General features: G+C 43.7%; 1 protein-coding gene across 1 annotated transcript; it reads right to left on the bottom strand.

Annotated features, from left to right (window-relative positions):
- Positions 1-649: 649 nt before the first annotated feature.
- On the bottom strand, positions 650-16,570 carry Dscc1 (DNA replication and sister chromatid cohesion 1). The gene is made up of 9 exons (XM_041672532.1): positions 16,187-16,570; positions 14,476-14,644; positions 13,004-13,138; positions 10,242-10,332; positions 6,872-7,010; positions 6,138-6,190; positions 5,631-5,785; positions 4,122-4,270; positions 650-928 (listed from the first exon to the last, which is right to left on the bottom strand). Exons 1-9 carry the CDS (start codon positions 16,384-16,386, stop codon positions 820-822), a joined length of 1,200 nt encoding a protein of 399 aa, XP_041528466.1. The 5' UTR covers positions 16,387-16,570; the 3' UTR covers positions 650-819.
- Positions 16,571-19,286: the final 2,716 nt, after the last annotated feature.

Genomic DNA, 19,286 nt, shown 5'->3' with positions numbered 1-19,286 from the left:
TGATCCCTGAACTGGAAAGGTGGGAGGAGAGACAAAAGACTACAAGAAAGCCCTCTGATCTCTACACGCATGTTGTGGTATATGTGCCCATGCACACATCATATACATATACAAGAAAGCCCTCTGATCTCTACACGCATGTTGTGGTATATGTGCCCATGCACACATCATATACATATACAAGAAAGCCCTCTGATCTCTACACGCATGTTGTGGTGTATGTACCCATGCACACATCATCTACATATACAAGAAAGTCCTCTGATCTCTACACGCATGTTGTGGTGTATGTACCCATGCACACATCATCTACATATACAAGAAAGTCCTCTGATCTCTACACACATGTTGTGGTGTATGTACCCATGCACACATCATATACATATACAAGAAAGCCCTCTGATCTCTACACACATGTTGTGGTGTATGTACCCATACACACATCATATACATATACAAGAAAGCCCTCTGATCTCTACACGCATGTTGTGGTATATGTGCCCATGCACACATCATATACATATACAAGAAAGCCCTCTGATCTCTACACGCATGTTGTGGTATATGTGCCCATGCACACATCATATGCATATATAATAATCATAAGTAAAATTTAATCTTTAAAAAAGTCAGGAATAAAAATAGGCAAGGGAATCTTCTTTTATTATATCCAGCAACTTTATGAAGCAATTTAGTCCTTCCAAAAAGTGCCCCGTTCTTTTTTTGTTTCTTGAGACAGGGTTTCTCTGTAGCTTTGGAGCCTGTCCTGGAGCTCACTCTGTAGACCAAGCTGGCACCAAACGGGTATGTGCCATTCTTTTAAGAAATGAGTCTTCTAGAATTATAAACTTTCACACCATTTTGCATTGAAGAACGAGAATATTTAGTAAGTAACGCACCAACAGTTTGCTTCTCTCCGCACAAATCTCTGTGGGAATAAAAATAAATAAATTCCATGAATATTTTAGGGAACATAAAATGATAACAGTACTGCTTAGTTTATCTCTATCTCCTAAGGCAATTTTCTTTTTGTTTTTTGGGTGTTTTTTTTTTTGTTGTTGTTGTTGTTTGAGACAGGGTTTCTCTGTGTATCCCTAGCTGTCTTGGAACTCTCTTTGTAGGGCCAGCAAGATGGTTCAGCAGATAAAGGTGCTTGCTGAACAAACTTGGCAATCTGTGTTTGATCCCTGAACTTGCAAGGTGGGAGGAGAAAAAAAAGGCTACAAGAATGCCCTCTGATCTGTACATGCATGTTGTGGCATATGTGCTCATTCACACATCATGTACATATACAATAATCATAAGTAAAATTTAATCTTAGGCTGGCCTTGAATTCAGAGATGCACCTACTTCTGCCTCCCAAGTGCTGGGACTAAAGGTGGGTGCTACCACACCTGGCTTAAAACCATTATTCTAATAGCCCTGTGAGAAGAACAGTGAAAACTCTGTTGTGGGATAGTTGTACACTATGAAGACGTATTTGCTGTGATTGGTGGATTAAAAAGCTGAATGACCAATAGCTAGGCAGGAGGTATAGGCGAGACTTCCAGGCAGAGAAAGAGGAAGGAGATGAAGCTAGGCCCAGAGTTGGAAGCCATGGAAGAAGTTGGACATACAGAATGAAAGAAAGGTAAAAAGCCACAAGGCAATACATAGATTAATATTAATGAGTTCTTTTAAGTTATAAGAGCTAGTGGGACAAGCCTAAGCTAAAGCCAAGCTTTCATAATTAATAAGTCTCCATGTCATTATTTGTGAGCTGGTGGACGACAACAAAGCTTGCTGCACCATTGCTATGTCTTAATTGAACTAGCTAGATTACATATATCATTTCTTTTAACCCTTACAATAGACTTTATGAGTTATTCAACTCTGTTAGATATTAGGAAACAAACTGAGGAGAAAGTTAATAAGGGTCAAATTTTGCCATCATGTGTGTATGACTTCAAATTCCCATGCTATTTCTATTATATCATGTAACCTTTAAATTAGAAATAGAAGCAATGGGATATGGAGGCATCTAGAGTCAAAGAACCTGTATCATAGGCTTGCCAAGTATGGGCTTGTCTAGACTGCCTGCCCTTCTTGGACTTTAGTTGATGTACCTCAAGAAGAACACTGCCTGAAGCCTAATGAGGAGAGAGGATATAACATGACGGGAGAGGGAGCTGGATCACAGAGGGCCATAAAGTACACTGTTGTAGGAGCTGTGGGCTGCATTCCTGCTACCCAGCTCGGCCGCCCCAGCTCCTGGTCGCCTGGCTAGCTTATGCCCCAAAATAACAACACACAAACTGTATTCATTTAAACACTGCTTGGCCCATTATATCTAGCCTCTTCTCGGCTAACTCTCGCACCTGGACTAGCCCATTTCTAATAATGTGTGTAGCACCCCTAGGTGCGCTTACCGGGAATATTCTAGCCTACGTCCATCATGGGTCAGAGCTTCATCGATTGCATCTGCCCGGGAGAGAAGAGCATGGCCTCTCTGAGCTCACTTCCTCTTCCTCCCAGCATTCTGTTCTGTTTACTCCACCCACCTATGTTCTAACCAATAAAATGGGCCAAGGCAGTTTCTTTATTAGCCAATGACCTTCCTCCATCAGTACACAAAAGGGCTTGCAATTTAATTGTAAATACAAATTTACAATTAAACTATTAGCAAAGGCTAATAGTATTTTTAAACAGTAGAAAAAGCCTAATATGATCTGAGGTTTAAATGATGGAGGAAATGAGTTGATAATGGAATCTTGGCAGCAAGAATATGGAAGACTCATTATATTGATACTTTTCAATGTTTAACAATCAGTAGGTCATGGTAAACATCAACACTGAAAATAGAATAAGGAAGTCACTGTATTTATTCAGGCCTGGATGAAGGTATCCACAGAACATGAGCAAAAAAAGAAAGTGTAGCTGAGCCTATTGGCACGTGTTTGTAATCTTGTAATCTTAGCCTCTGGAGGGTAGAACAATCACAGACTGAGGTCCTAACTGAAATATGAGTGAGTTCCAGGCCTATCCAAGCAACCTAGTAAGAACCTATCTCAAAAACGGAGAAGGAGGATGAGGAGAAGAAGAAGGAGAAGAACAAAGAAAGAAAGAAAGAAAGAAAGAAAGAAAGAAAGAAAGAAAGAAAATTTGAAAAGGATGAGGGTCAATGAGGTTCAGCAGATGAAGGAATTTACTAGCTGATGGCCTGAGTTCAATCCCTGGGACTGAACATCATAGAGAAAAACCAACTCTTAAAAGTTGTCTGATTTCCACATATGAGCCACGACACACGCTCCTCCCTCTCCCTCATACAAATAAATGACTAAATAGGGCTGAAGATACAGCTCAGTGGTAGCTCACGTGGCTAGTTCAATCAGGCAGTTTCTTATGAAGGAGAGAAAAGGACATGGGGTTAACAGGTTGCTTTGTAGTCTGGTGACACTATAGGACATGTGTGATGGGGATGACCTAGTGAGGGAGGAAAGATAACTCAAGAAGCCAGGTCTTGGAAAGGACCAGAAGAGATGGCTCAGGTGCAGAGGGAGGACTGGCCTCAATAGGAGGAACAGTGAGTGGAACTAGAGAGATTTCTCAGTGGTTAGGAGCACTTGCTCCACAATCATTAGGGCTGGAATTTAGATCCCAGCACTAATGGTAACAAATCTGGCTGTTATGTGTGGGGGTAGAACACCTGCCCTCACCCAACACATACACACACAAGAATGTGCATGTGCACACTCCCACATACACAAAGATTAAATAGATAAATATAACTATAAAAGAAGAACAATGCTACGAGCAATGACATAAGCAGCAGGGAAGACAGGAGTTGGCAATCAAAATTCTACCTTTGGGATACGGGTATATTTACTCCCCCCCCCCCCCCCGGAGAACTGTGGTCTTGTAGGGAGGAGAGCAGAGAAATGATCCAGAAGGAATGCTAAGGAAGAAAGCGCATATTCCACCTTCAGGATGAGTAATCAGACGATGAGAGGATGCCGTCTGAGGGAGTTTCAAGGGACAGTATCCTCAGGGACTACACAGCAATGTCGTGCTCAGGTCATAACTCTGAAGCCCCATGCCACATTTTAAAGAACACCGTAACCCATAGCGAATGAATTACTTACTGGATATAGGGAGCGATGTCTTCTTCCGTCCACTTTTCTCTGAGAGAGAATAGACTATTGAAGCGCTCCTGTGTTCCCTCAGGCAAATCATCCACTTTGAGCAAGAATATGATTTCCGGTCTTGAGTTTCTATCCACCAGTGCTAAACCCTACAAGAGACAAGAAGGAAAAAGGCAGTTAAAGTAAAGACCTCATATTTAAATATGACTCATTTCTTTTGCCATTGGATTTAGCCCAAGGAATTTAAAATACCAGGGACATGAAACTTCACAGAAAGTCTATCCAGAGCCTTACAAGTTGCCATTTCATAATAGCGGTCCTTTAAGCTGTGATTTCTTTGCCCTCTGCAACCTGGCTGCCACAGCCGTCACTTTACCACGAGAGCTTTAGTGACAACTGTCGCCAGTGATCAGTCACTGCCAAATGCCCCTTCCTCGGCTTCTTCACTTCACCTCTCCAGCCCCATCCCCTTGTTAACGCCCAGCACACTTTCCCTCTCCTCTCTCTCCTGCTCTGACATCACTGCCTTCTTCGATGCCGATGTCAATGCCCAGACCTCCACCCCATCCCATTACCTCTTTCTCGGCCTGTCCCAGGGACCTCATCCTACCCCACAGCCTGCAGCGCCCTTGCTCATGACTGTAACGTTTGCATCCTCTACTCAGATTCCTCTTCTGAGCTCGAGAGCCACACGTCCAGAGGACACCTGCTCCACTCCCACTGCCTTGGGAAAACAGGAAGTCTAGGGAACCTAAATTCTGGTATCCAAGTCCCAAACCTGAGTGGTCAGGAGTCGCTGTAAGATTTCTCTATCCGTCACCCAGTGTCTATTTCTGTTTGTTTCTTACATTTTTAAAGTGTGCATGTGTGTGCAGTACAATACAGAGGAAAGGTGTGTCCTCAAAAGCCACATGTGGAAATCAGAGGACACATTAAGAGTCATTTCTCTTGCCATCACGTGGATCCTAAAGATTAAACTTGGCCTGTCGGGTTTGGTGGCAAGCACTCTCACCTACTGAGGGCCATTTCTTGCTTCCCACTGTTACCTATTTGGCCAGCATTTTTTAGGGGAGGGAGTTATTTGTTTGCTTGTTTCCCCTCCCCCTGTTTTTGAAGCAGGGTCTTCTCTAGCCCAGAATAACATAACCTCAGTGTGTAGCTAGGGTGATCTTGAACTCCTGATTCTCTAGCCTCTACCCTAAATGCTGGGGATTAAAGGCATATACCACCATACTTGATTCTTTGTGGGGTGCTGGGGATTGAACTCAGGGCTTTGTGGGTACTAGGCAAGTGTTCTACCAACTATGTCACACCTGCAGCCCCAACAGCTGTCTATAAGCACTAGGGGAGTTAAAGGACTTTGCGATGGGGCAGACGAAGACTGTACTCTGTACCCTAATGGGTGTCCAGGAAAATAAAGTATCTCCCAGTTGAGCTCCAGGACACGAGTGACATCACCTAGTCAGATGCCACTTGGGGAATCCCAGGCACAGCCCCCATCAGCCTAACCTTGAGCTGATCAAGCCGGGTTGTCATTCCCTCGGGGACACTCTGCTGCCACACTTCCTGAAACTCAGCGAGGTTAAACTTCACGGCATTCTGTAGGAGCATCTCCGCTGTCACTCGGCATATTTTGTCAGCATTCAGTTCAAAATAAACTTCATCTAAGGAAACGGTATCAGATAGGTTCACAACCTTGTTTACAAAATGGCATTTGTTAATTTACTTTCTTTGTGTGTGTGTGTGCCACCACATGAACATGGGGATCAGGTGACAACTTTCAGGGAGTCTGTTCTCACCCTGTGCTGGGGATAAAAGCCTGGCTCGGCCATCTCATTGACACCGTACTCTCTTATTATTCAATACAATATTAGCACCTCCTTCACCTCAGCAGAGTGGCTTGAAGGGACCCTGTACCTCTGTCCACCTCCCACAGCCCCACGGTTCTTATTAACACCAACACCCCTATTTATCACACAAGTTAAAGTCTCAATTAGAATACTTTCCAGTCTTTACCTTCATCCACATATTTCTTTCCGTAGCATTTAAGACAGTGTTCAATCATTTCCCTGGAAGTTTAAAACACACAAGAAAACTTCTCAGCATTTTAAAACACTTTAGACCCAGTTGCTAACGATAAACTCAGATATCAATTAAGGATTTGAGATAATAAATTAGTTGGATGATAAATAATACTTAAGAACTAATTTGAATATTCTGGGAAATGCCACATGCCAGGCCTGTGCTCCACAATTTGCATAAATTATGTAGTCTACTTTCATTGTGATACAGTAGCTCTAATATAATCATTGATATTTTTTTGACCAAAATAAAAAGTAAAAAAGATGAAGCAGATCTATTCACCCCAGTGACCCAAAGTCTCAAATCCTTTCTGGTTGTCTGTTTTAATTTTCTCCCCGCTCTGGGCTACAGAGCAGCTCAGAGGTTAAGAGCACTTGCTGTTGTTACATAGGACCCAGGTTCACTTTTAAGCACCCAACTGGTGGCTCAGAACCACCCGGTTAACTCCTGTTCCAGGGAACTGGTGCCCTCATCTGACCTCTGTAGGCAGCAGCCTTGTACCTGATGCACATACAGAAATGCAGGCAAAAACTCATATGCATAAAATAAAATTAAAATATTTTTTCCATGTCAGAATGTAAATGCTATGTCCCACTTCCCATCTCATCTGGAAAAGAATTTTCATTGTCTTAAAGAAACCTGCAAGTGGCAAGAAGAGAAATACTCACTCTGGCTCCAAAGGCCCAAGTTCCTGCAGGCACACAGCCAAGGGGACTTTACTAAAAGACCAGGATTCGGAATCCACAAGCTGAGTTACATGATTCAGAAGTCTGATCTCATAATCAAATTCAAGAATTCTCCAATAACCTACAAATTCCAAATGGCAAACTTACCAAAGAACATTTTAAGTGAAGTGATTAGATAATCAATAAATAAAGCAGGAACACCCTCTTACCCATAAGGCATTGTGGTGGCTACTGTTAATTGTCAACTAGACACACAGTCGAGGGTGGCCTGGGAAGAGACCGTCAGAGAGGGGATAGCCTGGGGTAATCTGTGCTGTGTGATGCTGCTGATCATGTCTGAAAATGTGTTTTCACAACACAAAGAAGCCCAGCTCACTGGATGACAGATTCTGGGAGGGAGTGGAAGAGAAAAATAACCACTGGGGGATCAAGATGCCTTTCTCTATTTCTACAGATACTGCCTACATACATACACAATGGAATCTCCTTCAGCAGTAAAGAATTAAATGAAGACATCTGAAGGAAAATGGATGGACATGGAGAACATTATGCTAAGAGAAATGAACTAGACTGAGAAAGGCAAATACCATGCTTTCTCAAATACATAGAATTTAGATTTAAATTTGTGTGCGTGTGTGTGTGTGTGTGTGTGTGTGTGTGTGAGAGAGAGAGAGAGAGAGAGAGAGAGAGAGAGAGAGAGACTTATATGTATGGTATGAAGGAAGAAACAGGATTATAAGGAAGACTTTTAATGAGAGAGGGGAAGGAAGAAAAATTAAGCGAATATCCATGTCATTAAGCCAAAAGGGGACCTATTTGCTGGGAAGAATGTCATTACCAGAGAAGGCAGACAGGTGATGGAGGGGTCGTGGGAGGGTGGCTAAGAACAAAGCAGAAAGATACATACATGAAAATGTCACAGTGGGCCAGGTGGTGGTGGGGTGGTGGTACACACCTTTAATCCCAGCACTCAGGAAGCAGGAAGCACAGACAGGCAAATCTCTAAATTCAAGGGCAGCTTGGTCTACAGAGTTCTAGGCAGCCAGGGTTACAGAGAGAAACCCTGCCTTTTTTCTTTTTTGGTTTTTCGAGACAGGATTTCTCTGTGTATCTCTAGTTGTCCAGAACTCACTTTGTAAGACCAGGGTGGCCTTAAACTTACAGAGATCCGCCTGCTTCTGCCTCCCTAAATGCTGCGATTAAAGGCTTGTGCTACCACTGCCCAGATGAGAAACCCTGTCTTGATAAAAAAACAACAAATGTCACCATGCAATATGTCTCTTCATATGCTAACCATAAAATTAATTTGAAAGGCACCTACCTGTCCCTATTTCTGTGAAAGGATTTGACATGCCCCTGGATGCGGTAGTATATCCCTATGACCCTAGCTCTCTGGAAGCTGAGGCAGAAGAACCTCAAAAGCTCACTGCAGCTGGCTGCATAGCACGTTCCAGTTCTAGGCCAGCTGGGGCTACAGAGCGACACCCTCCAAGGATTTAATATGCCATTTTAAAACTGATGGCACAGATACCACTTGCAAGCTCATAGCTATCATTTTGCAAGGAAAATAATTCAGTCCATATTCTGGGAAGTTCAAAGTATCATTAGGCACCAGGAGGTGGTGGAGGCACATGCCTTTAATCTCAGCACTTGGAGACAGAGACAGGCAGATCTGAGTTCGAGGCCAGCCAGGATGGCCAAGGCCTGACAGAGAAACCCTATCTAAATAAAGGGGGGGGGGGGGTGGAGTAGGGGTGTTTCACTTTTTAAAGAATTTTCCATATTTAAGGGACAAGGCACACAAAAGCTAACCTTGTTTGGAAGATTATGAGCAAAATGAATAGAATATCCACAAAACCATACTAATTTCTTTCTTCCTAATAGGTAAACAATCAAGTTGTTTCTCTAGGCAAGCTAAGAGTGGGTTCTTAGCCAGGCATAGTGGCACATGCCTCTAGCACCAGTACTCGGGAAGCAGACAGGAGGATTTTCGTAAGTTCTAAACTAGCCTGATCTATCTAGTGCAGTGGTCCTCAGCCTTCCTACTTTTTTAAACACAGTTCCTCATGTTGTGGTGACCCCCAACTATAAGTATTTTTGTTGCCACTTCATAATCATAATTTTGCTACTATAATGAATTGTGATATAAAAATCTGATATGTAGGATATATGGTAGCCGATCCCTGTGAAGTGAAAGGGTCATTTGACTCCCAAAGGGGTTGAGAACTGTTGATTTAGTGAATTCCAGGCCAGCCAGGGCTATGTAGTAAGACCCTGCCTCAGACAGATGGATGGATGGACGGACGGACGGACGGACAGACAGACAGACAGACAGGTGTTTCACAGATGCATACAAACATGGACTCAGTGACAACTCTAGATCCAGATGCTGACAAAAATGCTATACTCCAAAGCAGAAATCAATCAAACCCTTAGAGGAGACAGCACAGAACTTGTTCGCCATCAACCTCGGAGCTCAACATACCTGGATCACATGTGCTTAAATTATAAATAATGTATGGTCATCATCGAACTGGCAACAGCAGATGAAGAAGCACAGCACACATTCTGAGCTATCTGAAAACTTAATGAAGCTGTTGAACTCATTCTGATCCAGAGATCTAGCACTGATGCCACGACTGTCACTGACACAATCCCAGACCCTTGCTAGACCTTTATATTTTACCTATTTAAAAGTTGATTTAAGCCAGGCGGTGTTGGCCCGTGCCTTTAATCCAGGAGGATCTCTGTGAGTTCAAGGCCAGCCTGGTCTACAAGAGCTAGTTCCAGGACAGGCTCCAACTCTACAGAGAAACCCTGTCTCGAAAAAAAAAAAAAATTGAAAAACAAAACAAAAAAAATTTTATGGTGGCGCACTCGAGAAGTAGAGGCAGGTAGATCTCTGAGTTGAGGCCAACATGGTCTATAGAGTGAGTTCTAGGACAGCAGGGACTACAAAGAGAAACCCTGTCTCGAAAAACCAAAATAAATAAATAAAATAAAAATTGATATAAATGAAAATATCTACTTGGTATTTAAGGACATTTAAAGGGAAATATCTGCAGCGAGTAATTAAAATGTCACTGTTCACAGAGTGACAGATTGACCTCATGTAAAGATCATCTTATAGGCTAGACCAAGACAAACATCAGCATCGTGTGTGTGTGTGTGTGTGTGTGTGTGTGTGTGTGTGGTCTCACACATATTCAAGAAATACTCTTCCACTTCTGATATCATTACCTTTGAAGTTAAAAGGAAATTAAATAAGCATGCAACATGGTTAAGGTGCCCCAAAGCTTCTTGCTTGCTTATGATACAATTTCACCATCATGAACGGGAAGAGTTACACTACCTCCAATCTCACAGGCATTTAGGACTTGCAACTGGGCCATTAGTTCTTCCTCACTTGCCTGAATTTGATCAAGCAAATCTTCAGTGGTATACTGAAACAAACAAGCAAAATAGATACATATCTAAATGGTTTGAGAAATATTACCTCCTTAGTTTTCTTATTGAGTTCGAGAGTCAGTAAATACAGCTGGTTGAAACACTATTAATAGGGGGCTGGAGAGATGGCTCAGCAGTTAAGAGCATTGCCTGCTCTTCCAAAGGTCCTGAGTTCAATTCCCAGCAACCACATGGTGGCTCACAACCATCTGTAATGAGGTCTGGTGCCCTCTTCTGGCCTTCAGACATACACGCAAAAAGAATATTGTATACATAATAAATAAATAAATAAATATTAAAAAAAGAAACACTATTAATAGTTTCCCTTATTAATACATAAATGAATACAAAATCAAAATATGTCTGAAAACAGGAGCAAATCTTGATGTCATTGCACTTGGCAATGGTTTGTTGAATAGGACACTAAAAACACAAATGACAAAAAAAACAAAAGACATAGCCAGGTGTGATGGCACATACCTGTAATCCTACCATGTGGCAAACTGAAGGAAAAAAAAAATTGAGTTAGCCTAGTGCGATTCTATCTAAAAAGAAAAACAAAAACAAAGAACAAGAAAAGGAGGTGGGGGCTGGAGAGATGGCTCAGTGGTTAAGAGCATTGCCTGCTCTTCCAAAGGTCCTGAGTTCAATTCCCAGCAACCACATGGTGGCTCACAACCATCTGTAATGAGTTCTGGTGCCTTCTTCTGGTCTGCAGACATACTCACAGACAGAATAATATATACATAATAAATAAATAAATATTTTTAAAAAAAAGAAAAGGAGGTGGAAGAGGAGGAGAAAAAAAGGAGGAGGAGGGTGACTAGAGTCATCATCAACCAGACTTTATAGAAAGGATTAAATTTTATACTTCAGAACACTATTTGCTGGTCATGGTGCTGGACATGCCTGTGATCGGCGTCCTCTGGAGGTGGAGGCAGGGGGTCTCAAGATCTGGTCTAAGAGCTGGGAAGATGTCTCAACAGCTAATGGTTTTAATAGGTAAAATGCTTGCAGTTGCAAGCCTGATACCTGAGTTTCATTCCTGGAACCCACATAAAAGTAAGAGAGAATTGACACCATAAAGCTGTCCTCTGACCTCCACATTCATGTCATAGGATGTATACCCACCTCTCACGTACTTATTCAACAGACGCCAATCTCAAAAAGAAAAAAAAAAACAGGGCTGCTGAAACGGCTCTGTAGGAAAAGGTGGTTCCCACCAAAGTCTGATGACTTAAGTTCAACGCCCAGAGTCCACAAGGTGGGAGAGAGAACCTGATCCTGCAAATTGATCTCTGACCTCCATACTCACCACCACCACCACCACCTACATACCACACATACCAAATAAATAAATAAATGCAAAACACCTATCTATACAAAGGACAAATAAATATATGTTTGTACTTTCATGCTGTGTTATTAATAGTAAAAGTCATAAAGACAAGAAGTAGTGAGTTGTTGCCATTTCCGGGGGGGGAGGGGGAGTTATTAATTATTTAATTAGTAGGGAGTTTATAAAGATAAAATATTGTAAAGATGGATGGTGTTGATGATGACATATCACCATGAACACACTAAATGCTACTGAACTTATCAAAATGGTAAATGCTGTGTGATGTGTGCTTTTTTTTTTAAAAGATTTATTTATTATGTATACAATATTCCTCCTGCATGTACACCTCTACGCCAGAAGAGGGCACCAGATCTCATTACAGATGGTTATTGAGCCTTTATGTGGTTGCTGGGGATTGAACTCAGGACCTCTGGAAGAACAGTCAGTGTTCTTAACCTCTGAGCCATCTCTCCAGCCCTGATGTGTACTTTTTTAAAGATTTATTTATTTATTGTATATAGAATATTCTGCCTGCATGTAACCCTGTGGGACAGAAGAGGGCACCAGATCTCATTACTGATGATTGTGAGCCATCATGTGGTTGCTAAGAATGGAACTCAGGACCTCTGTAAGATCAGCCAGTTATGAGAAAATGGACACCACAATAGAATATCAGTTTACATCCTTAACTAAAGCCCGAAGCACACACCGGTCCCATGTCGTCTCCTGTGTAGTCTCCCATCCAAGTACTAACTCAACCCAATCCTGCTTTTCCTCTTGTTTTGATTCAGCAAATTCTAACCCAACCAAGGCAATATTGGGAGTCTGGGATGACAAGGGCCCATGACACCAGGCCAGGCTCCTTGCTTGGTTTCCTAGGTCACGTGAAATCAAGCACATTTAGATGGCAGAGTCCTTGACAACATGCCACTCTGTGTCTACCCAGATTGCTTTATGTATGAAACTTTTTGTGTTTGCTTGCTTGCTTATTTTTGAGACAATATTTGGAACTACTAGCTCTGTAGACCAGGCTGTCCTCGAACTCACAGAGATCTGCCAGCCTCTATCTCCGGGATTAAAAGTGTGCGCCATCACTGACTGACTAATGTTTGAAACTTTTATAAAAATGCAAATTTAAAAAATAAGACTATCACCAGGAATAGGTGTTCACACACACACACACACACACACACACACACACACAACCCCAGTATGTGAGGAAATACAGGCAGGGAGGTAGCTGCAAGTTCCAGGCCAGCTAAAACAATTTTTTTAAATAAACATTACATTTTAAAATGTCAAATAAAACCAGGAAATAATATTCTTACTTTTGAGCGGCTTGGATCGTCTTCTTTTTGAGTGCCAGGGCCTTCATAGGTATTTTCCATCAGAAGTCTCTTTAGCTTTTTTAATTTAGGTCTGCATCTTCTTAACTCCCAATAATTATTAGAGAAACCAAAGATCTAGAAATCACAATGCAGCAATAAGTTTTTGTGGCCTTTCTAAAAGATAAAACATTCCCACAAAGCCACCTTTGCTCCGTGGTACCTTTCCAGTCATCTCAACTACTTTGCAAAGTCCATTAAGAAAAGCACTCCTGGGACTAGGACCTATCCTGGAGCCCATTCCCCATGGTGGGATACTTTGCTCAGTCTTGATGCAGGGAAAATGGGCTTGATCCTGCCTCAACTTGGTATGCCTGACTTTGTTGACTCCCCAAGGACGCCTTAACCCCTCTGAGAAGTGAATGAGGGGGGTAGAATGGGGGGTAAGTAGAAGGGCAGGAGAAGGGGAAGGAGGGGGAACTGGGGTTGGTATGTAAAATGAAAACATTTTAAAAAAGAAAAGAAAGAAGAAGGAAGCACTACCACCGAGCAGTGGTGGAGCATACCTTTGATCCCAGCACTCAGTAGGCAGAGGCAAGTAGATCTCATGAGTTCAAGGCCAGCCTGGTCTACACAAAGGAACCCTGTCTCAGAAAAAATAAAAAAACAAACAAATTAACAAAAAAAGGGAAAACTCCGCCAATAAAATGATCATCCATACTTGAGTATCCCATCTCAGGAATACTCTAGAAACACTCTGGAAGGAGTGAATTGTTGGCAATTCTACCAACCAGATAAAAGCAACTGAAAATAGAAAATAAAAAAACTGCCAAGCATGGTGGTACATAGAATACATGCAGGCCAAACACCCATATATACAAAATAAAAATAAATAAAACATTCAAAACAAAACACAGGGTCTGGCATGGTAGCACATGCTTTAATCACAGCACTCAGGAATCAGAGGGAGGTGAATCTATGAGTTCCAGACCCCCCCTCTCTCTATAGATAGATAGATAGATAGATAGATAGATAGATAGATAGATAGATCACATACATGGCAGCTGACAACTGTCTGGAACTCCAATTCCAGGGCTATCTGATGCCCTCTTCTGGCCTCAAAGGATACTGCATGCACATGGTTTAGATATAAACATGCAGGCAAGACACCCACACATAAAACGTTTACAAAATAAATACATAAAAAGAATTTTTAAAAAAACAGAACCAGTTGTCTAACAGCATACAGACCACATGAAAAGAAATATTGAATGTGTCTGAGGCAAAAAGGAAACTAAAGAGAATTCACAAATTCAAAAAGAACTAAAATAATATAGAAAAATTTCAAACTTCAATAAAGAATTTTTTAGACTCCCTATGATAGCATGTATCTTACACCAAAACAAGTTTTTAACCAAAGGCAAACTTAGAACACAGACTGCCTTCTCAAACATGCGCATAGGACAAAGCAGTACCTCACTGTGAACGATGTTACTCTGGGCTTCCTCCCCCTTCAGCTGCTCTGGAGTTTTGCAGCCGGGGATGACGAGCAGCATATTGGACGTGTCCGCTATCTTCAGGTCATAGGTTTTGTCCTGACTGCACAGCACGGCTTGTTCATCTTTGTCCCCTCGAATCACAAAACTACAGGAACGTGGTGGGTGGGTGGGGGGGGGGCAGAAAGACATGACCCTCTTGAGACATTAGCGGATAGCTCGTTTCAAATACTGCCCAAATCCTCTGACTTCCAGATTTCAAATTAAGCCCTGGGGCTGTGCCTGTGGTACTTCGAAAAACAAATCCACCCCCTCACCCTATCCCCAGGTTCAGGCATTTGAACACTTGGTCCCCAGCTGGTACACTATTTGAGGAGATTTAGGAGGTACAGTGAAGCCACAGAAACAAGACCTTCTACCTCCCTCAAAGGGAGGAGAGAGCTAACTCCTGACACACACAGAGAAAGAGAGAGCTGGGGGCTGTAGCTCACTCCACTAGCAGAAGGCTTGCCTAGTGTGCACTGCACAAAGCCCCGAGCTCACTCTCCAGCACTGCCTAAGGCCAGTGGTAGTGCACACCTATAATCCCAGCGCTGCAGAGTCGGGAAGGCAAGAAGATTAGAAGTTAAAGGCCATCCTTGGCTACAGAATGAGTTTACAGCCTCTACCTGGAGCAGGAGGTTAAAAGACATGTTTAGCTTTGCCAACTAAATGAAATAATTATTATAAATGAACTGAACAAAGAAAAGATCCTTCACACCTTACGTCCTTAGTCTCCAATTCAGCCGGATGGAAACAGCTAAATGGAGTTTTTGGACAGTTCTCTTAAGGATACTTTGTGAAAGTCAAAGAGAACCTAAATGGTCCGACTAACATGAATCTAGCAGAGGAAACAATGCTTAGTAAATACAAGGGGGAATTGACTTGGAGGAGTCAGGTCTGCACAAAATAAACGGAGCCCAAACAAGTTGAAAAGAATGACAGGTCGGCTCATTTGGTAAAGGGGCTTGCCTCTGGAAGAGCCGCAAATATCCTTAACCACGCCCCATCTCCAGCCAGCCCCTAATTTTCATCTGCCCCCCCCCCCCCCCCCCCGGCTCCGAAACCAGACTGGGGATCCATCTATGGCCTGAAATCTATAACATAAGCACTTTACCACTAAGCCAAAACCAGTCCCAGCCAGGGCTTCTAGGTTTTAAAATCCAGGTCTTGGCAGCAAACTTATAGTTGACCTGGAATTAAAAACGGCTCCAGATCTTCTGTCAGTGACCCCCAACCATACCTACATTTGGCTTTAAACTTTTGCCTTATCTGTCCCACCTACAGTCCAAGTAAAAGAAGCCCAAGTGAAAGGCTCTATATAGATTCTGATGCTATGGTTTGCGACAAAACAACTGTGTTCTGTAGAGTCCTTAGCATCACTGGTGAAGCCTTCAAAACTCGCTGGAGCTCTCTTCCTGACATTCTCCGCTGGCATCTGAATAAATTCAGCTGAGTCCAGCTAAGACATCAGCCTAGCAGAGGCAGGGATTCCTCCAGGCAGATGACAGCAAGCTGGGGATCCGCCCACCAGCCTGTATTGGTCCAATCAACGCAACCCTCTGGACCAGTTCCTCATTCGGAATTCCCGCACGACAAAACGCGGCAGGTGGGCTAGGGTAGCGTGCCCGTGGTCCCCATCCCGGCTCACCTGTGGCCGGCCTCCAGCTGCTGGCACAGTGCGGGATCCAGCTCCAGCAGGCAGAAGTCGCCGGCAGCCGCACCGCTGGTGCCGGGGCCGAAGCTCAGGCAGTGCACGGTGGGCAGCAGCTCGGCGGTGTTCAGCTTGGCGACCTGCAGCGTCGCGTCCACCTCCTCGCGGGTCCTCCGCGAAGCGGGCGGCTGAGGCATGTCGCGGCACCGAGAGGGGCGTGTCGCCGACCGTGGAGATCCTCCGAGCCGCCCCAGACTTCAAAAGCGCGCCAAATCCTCCGGAGAGGGCTTCCGGGGAGGAGCGGGGCGTGTCCGGGGAAAGTCGGAAAGAGTCCTGGCGCGCAAGTCACAGGGCCGCGGGTCACCTCGTGCAAGTCCGGGATTGCTGAATGGAAGCACGCGTTTCCCCTGAGGACTCCTGGAAGGATATAGTCGTTCTGCTTCCCGGCGGGGCCAAGCACAGAGCTTGCACCCACCCCTTCCGCCGCCCTGTGCCCGCCCCTTTCTTTCCCGCCAAAGCTTCCTTTTCTCTCTTGCTGTCCTGGTGACGAGCTACTTGGGTGCAAAATTTCTTTAACAGGTTACCACGACCCAGTAAGGCAGGATCCTGGTGATCCCTTCATGAAAACGGAAGCAGGATGCCTGGATCCAGCCGGCTCTATGGTGGCTCCAAAATCGCCCTCGCCAGATTTGTGTAGACAGTCCAGGACCAAGAACTAGAACCTGGAAGAATCAGATGAGGCATCTCACTTGTTTGGGATTGGAGAGCATCGTTGATGGAACTTAACACTTCCCGTTCGTTAAATACTTCGTTTGTGCTAAGTGTCTCATGAGACTTCTCTCCGCGGAAACCAGCAGGCTCCAGGGAGAGTACAGCTAAAATTCAGCATTTGCAGGGTGCCATGTTTTCTTGACCAAAGTTCGCAATGACCTCAGACTGTTTTAAGATGAAAAGCATGAACTTGTAACCGCTTGATTGTGATGGATGCCAGCAACTCCCACAGATCTGGCTGCCCATGAAAGTTGAAATACCCTAAGAGGAATAATTCTTTTGAGGGGGAGGGGGGGGCTGTCCTCCTACTTGTTCCTGTAAGTTAAACTTCAGTTGAAGTGAAAGAATGTATTGGTTGAGGATGGGGAAGAACTGAATTCAAAGAAAATGAGCAAGATTGTTAGTTGTTAATCTTTCCCCAGCCTTTTGATGAAACAATAGGAAAACAACAGAACAGAGCATCCCAGCATCCGCCTGAAATTTTAGTTGGAAGAATAGCCAATCTATCACCTCATTAAATCTCTTTTAGCCGGGCGGTGGTGCCATACGCAGGCGGATCTCTGTTAGTTCGAGGCCTGCCTGCTCTACAGTACGGGTTCCAGGACAGGCTCCAAAGCTACACAGAGAAACCCTGTCTTGAAAAACAAAACAAAACAAACAAAAAAATCTGAACCACCAGGTATGACAGTGCATATCTTTAGTACCAGCACTCAGGAAGCAGACGCAGGTGGATTTCTATAAGTCTGAGACCAGCCTGGTCTACACAGTGAGCTTCAAGCCAGCCAAAGCTACACAGAGAGACCCCATTTCAAAAAGCAAAAATCTGAACCCATAAAGAAAATGGTGGAGCAATGTATGGAACATGAAAGTGTTGAGAATTCACTCCTGGGTATCAGTGAGATGGCTCAAGGTTGTAAGTGTTTGCCTCCCAACACTAATGAATGATCTAACTTAGGATGCCCAGAGTGGAAGGAGAGACCCAACTCTCAAATGTTACACGACTCTCTGATGTGTACACATTCACGATGGCACACACCCACACATTCACATACACATAAACACACACAATGGTAATAAATAAAATAATAAGAAATATCATTTGGAAGATAACTAACTATTGAAAATGAACTATTAAAATGGAAACATTTCAAGGTGCTCGCTGCCAAATCTAATGACCTGAGTTTGAGTCCCAGAAGCCATAGGAGAATGAGAGAAGCAACTTGTGCAAGTTGTCCTATGACCTTGTGCCATAGTAAGTGTGTGCCTACACACACGATAATAACATAAAAAATTTAGCCAGGTGGTGGCAGCGCTATAATGGTTTAAATAAAATGCTGCAGGTCCCCGAGTGGTGGCAGTGGGCAGTGGGCGATGAGACCACGTCGCAGTTAACAGACTACGGGTCCCAAAAGTAGTCAGTCCCAGGCAGGGATGGTGCAGTTCCCCAAGTGGCTGCAGTGGGCCATGAGGGCAGCAAGTCGAGGCAGGGAGCCGCATGGTGGGTGAGAGACCTCTATGGGGCAGCTAGTTCACAAGGAAAGACAGACAGATGGGCATGCCAGGAGGCCACGCTGCTGGTCTCCGAAGGCGGCTGGTCCCGTGCAGGGAGTCACGGGGTGGGTGAGAGACAGGACACAAAGGATAAATGAAAAAGTTACTTGCTTCGATAATTGAGACATTGTGCCATTAATTCCTGAGCAAAGAATTTGATGTTTGGTGCAGTGAACACACCACAGACCAAGTATCCTGCAGGCATCCACTCCCTAAGTCAAACCTCCTATTTCAAAAGAAGGTGCAGAAGTATACTTGAATTCTCCGACCTCTGTAGGGTAGAGCAGATCTACTTCTATGGGCCATCTTGATATCAAAAACACCAGTTAACCATACCCTAGGTCAGGATATCTAGTTTTGTAGCCACACCTGCTGTCAACAACTTTGAAAGCACCAACTTAAGCTCACACTCCCTAACCTTCAGATAAGGTGGAATACACTCACATTTTTTGGGTTCGCACACCCTGGTTGCTACAGTAGCAAACAACTAGACAAGATGGGCATGATAGCACTGTATTGCTATAGTGGCAAGTCTGTTATGAGGTAGTCAGCCTCCTTCTGATTGGAGTTGAAACTTGTTCCACATGAAGGAATTCATGTTTGGTGCTATAAACCTGGTCAAAAAACCATGCTTAGGAGGTCTTGGGATCTCCTGGGGAAACTACCGCTGATGTTTTATTAAGTAGACATGATGTGCCTATCAAGTTTCCCTACGTTTACTGTTGTAGATTAGTGCTTCTCTTAGCTTTTATCAGAGAAGCTTCTTTGTAATGGC

Source organism: Microtus oregoni, unplaced genomic scaffold (assembly GCF_018167655.1).
Source record: "Microtus oregoni isolate MIOR12 unplaced genomic scaffold, Mior012 000022F_ref0000154, whole genome shotgun sequence".
NCBI lineage: Eukaryota > Metazoa > Chordata > Mammalia > Rodentia > Cricetidae > Microtus > Microtus oregoni.
The sequence above is the reverse complement of the archived record's forward strand: the minus strand, read 5'-3'. Positions and strand labels throughout refer to the sequence as shown.

Bases quoted from the DNA above. Each gene is read 5' to 3' on its own strand.
- Dscc1 (XM_041672532.1), bottom strand. From the start codon at position 16,386: ATGCCTCAGCCGCCCGCTTCGCGGAGGACCCGCGAGGAGGTGGACGCG. The intron at 14,645-16,186 runs GTGAGCCGGGAT...ACGTTCCTGTAG, and splicing joins CAGCTGGAGGCCGGCCACAG to TTTTGTGATTCGAGGGGACA. The intron at 13,139-14,475 runs GTACTGCTTTGT...TGTGATTTCTAG, and splicing joins GTAACATCGTTCACAGTGAG to ATCTTTGGTTTCTCTAATAA.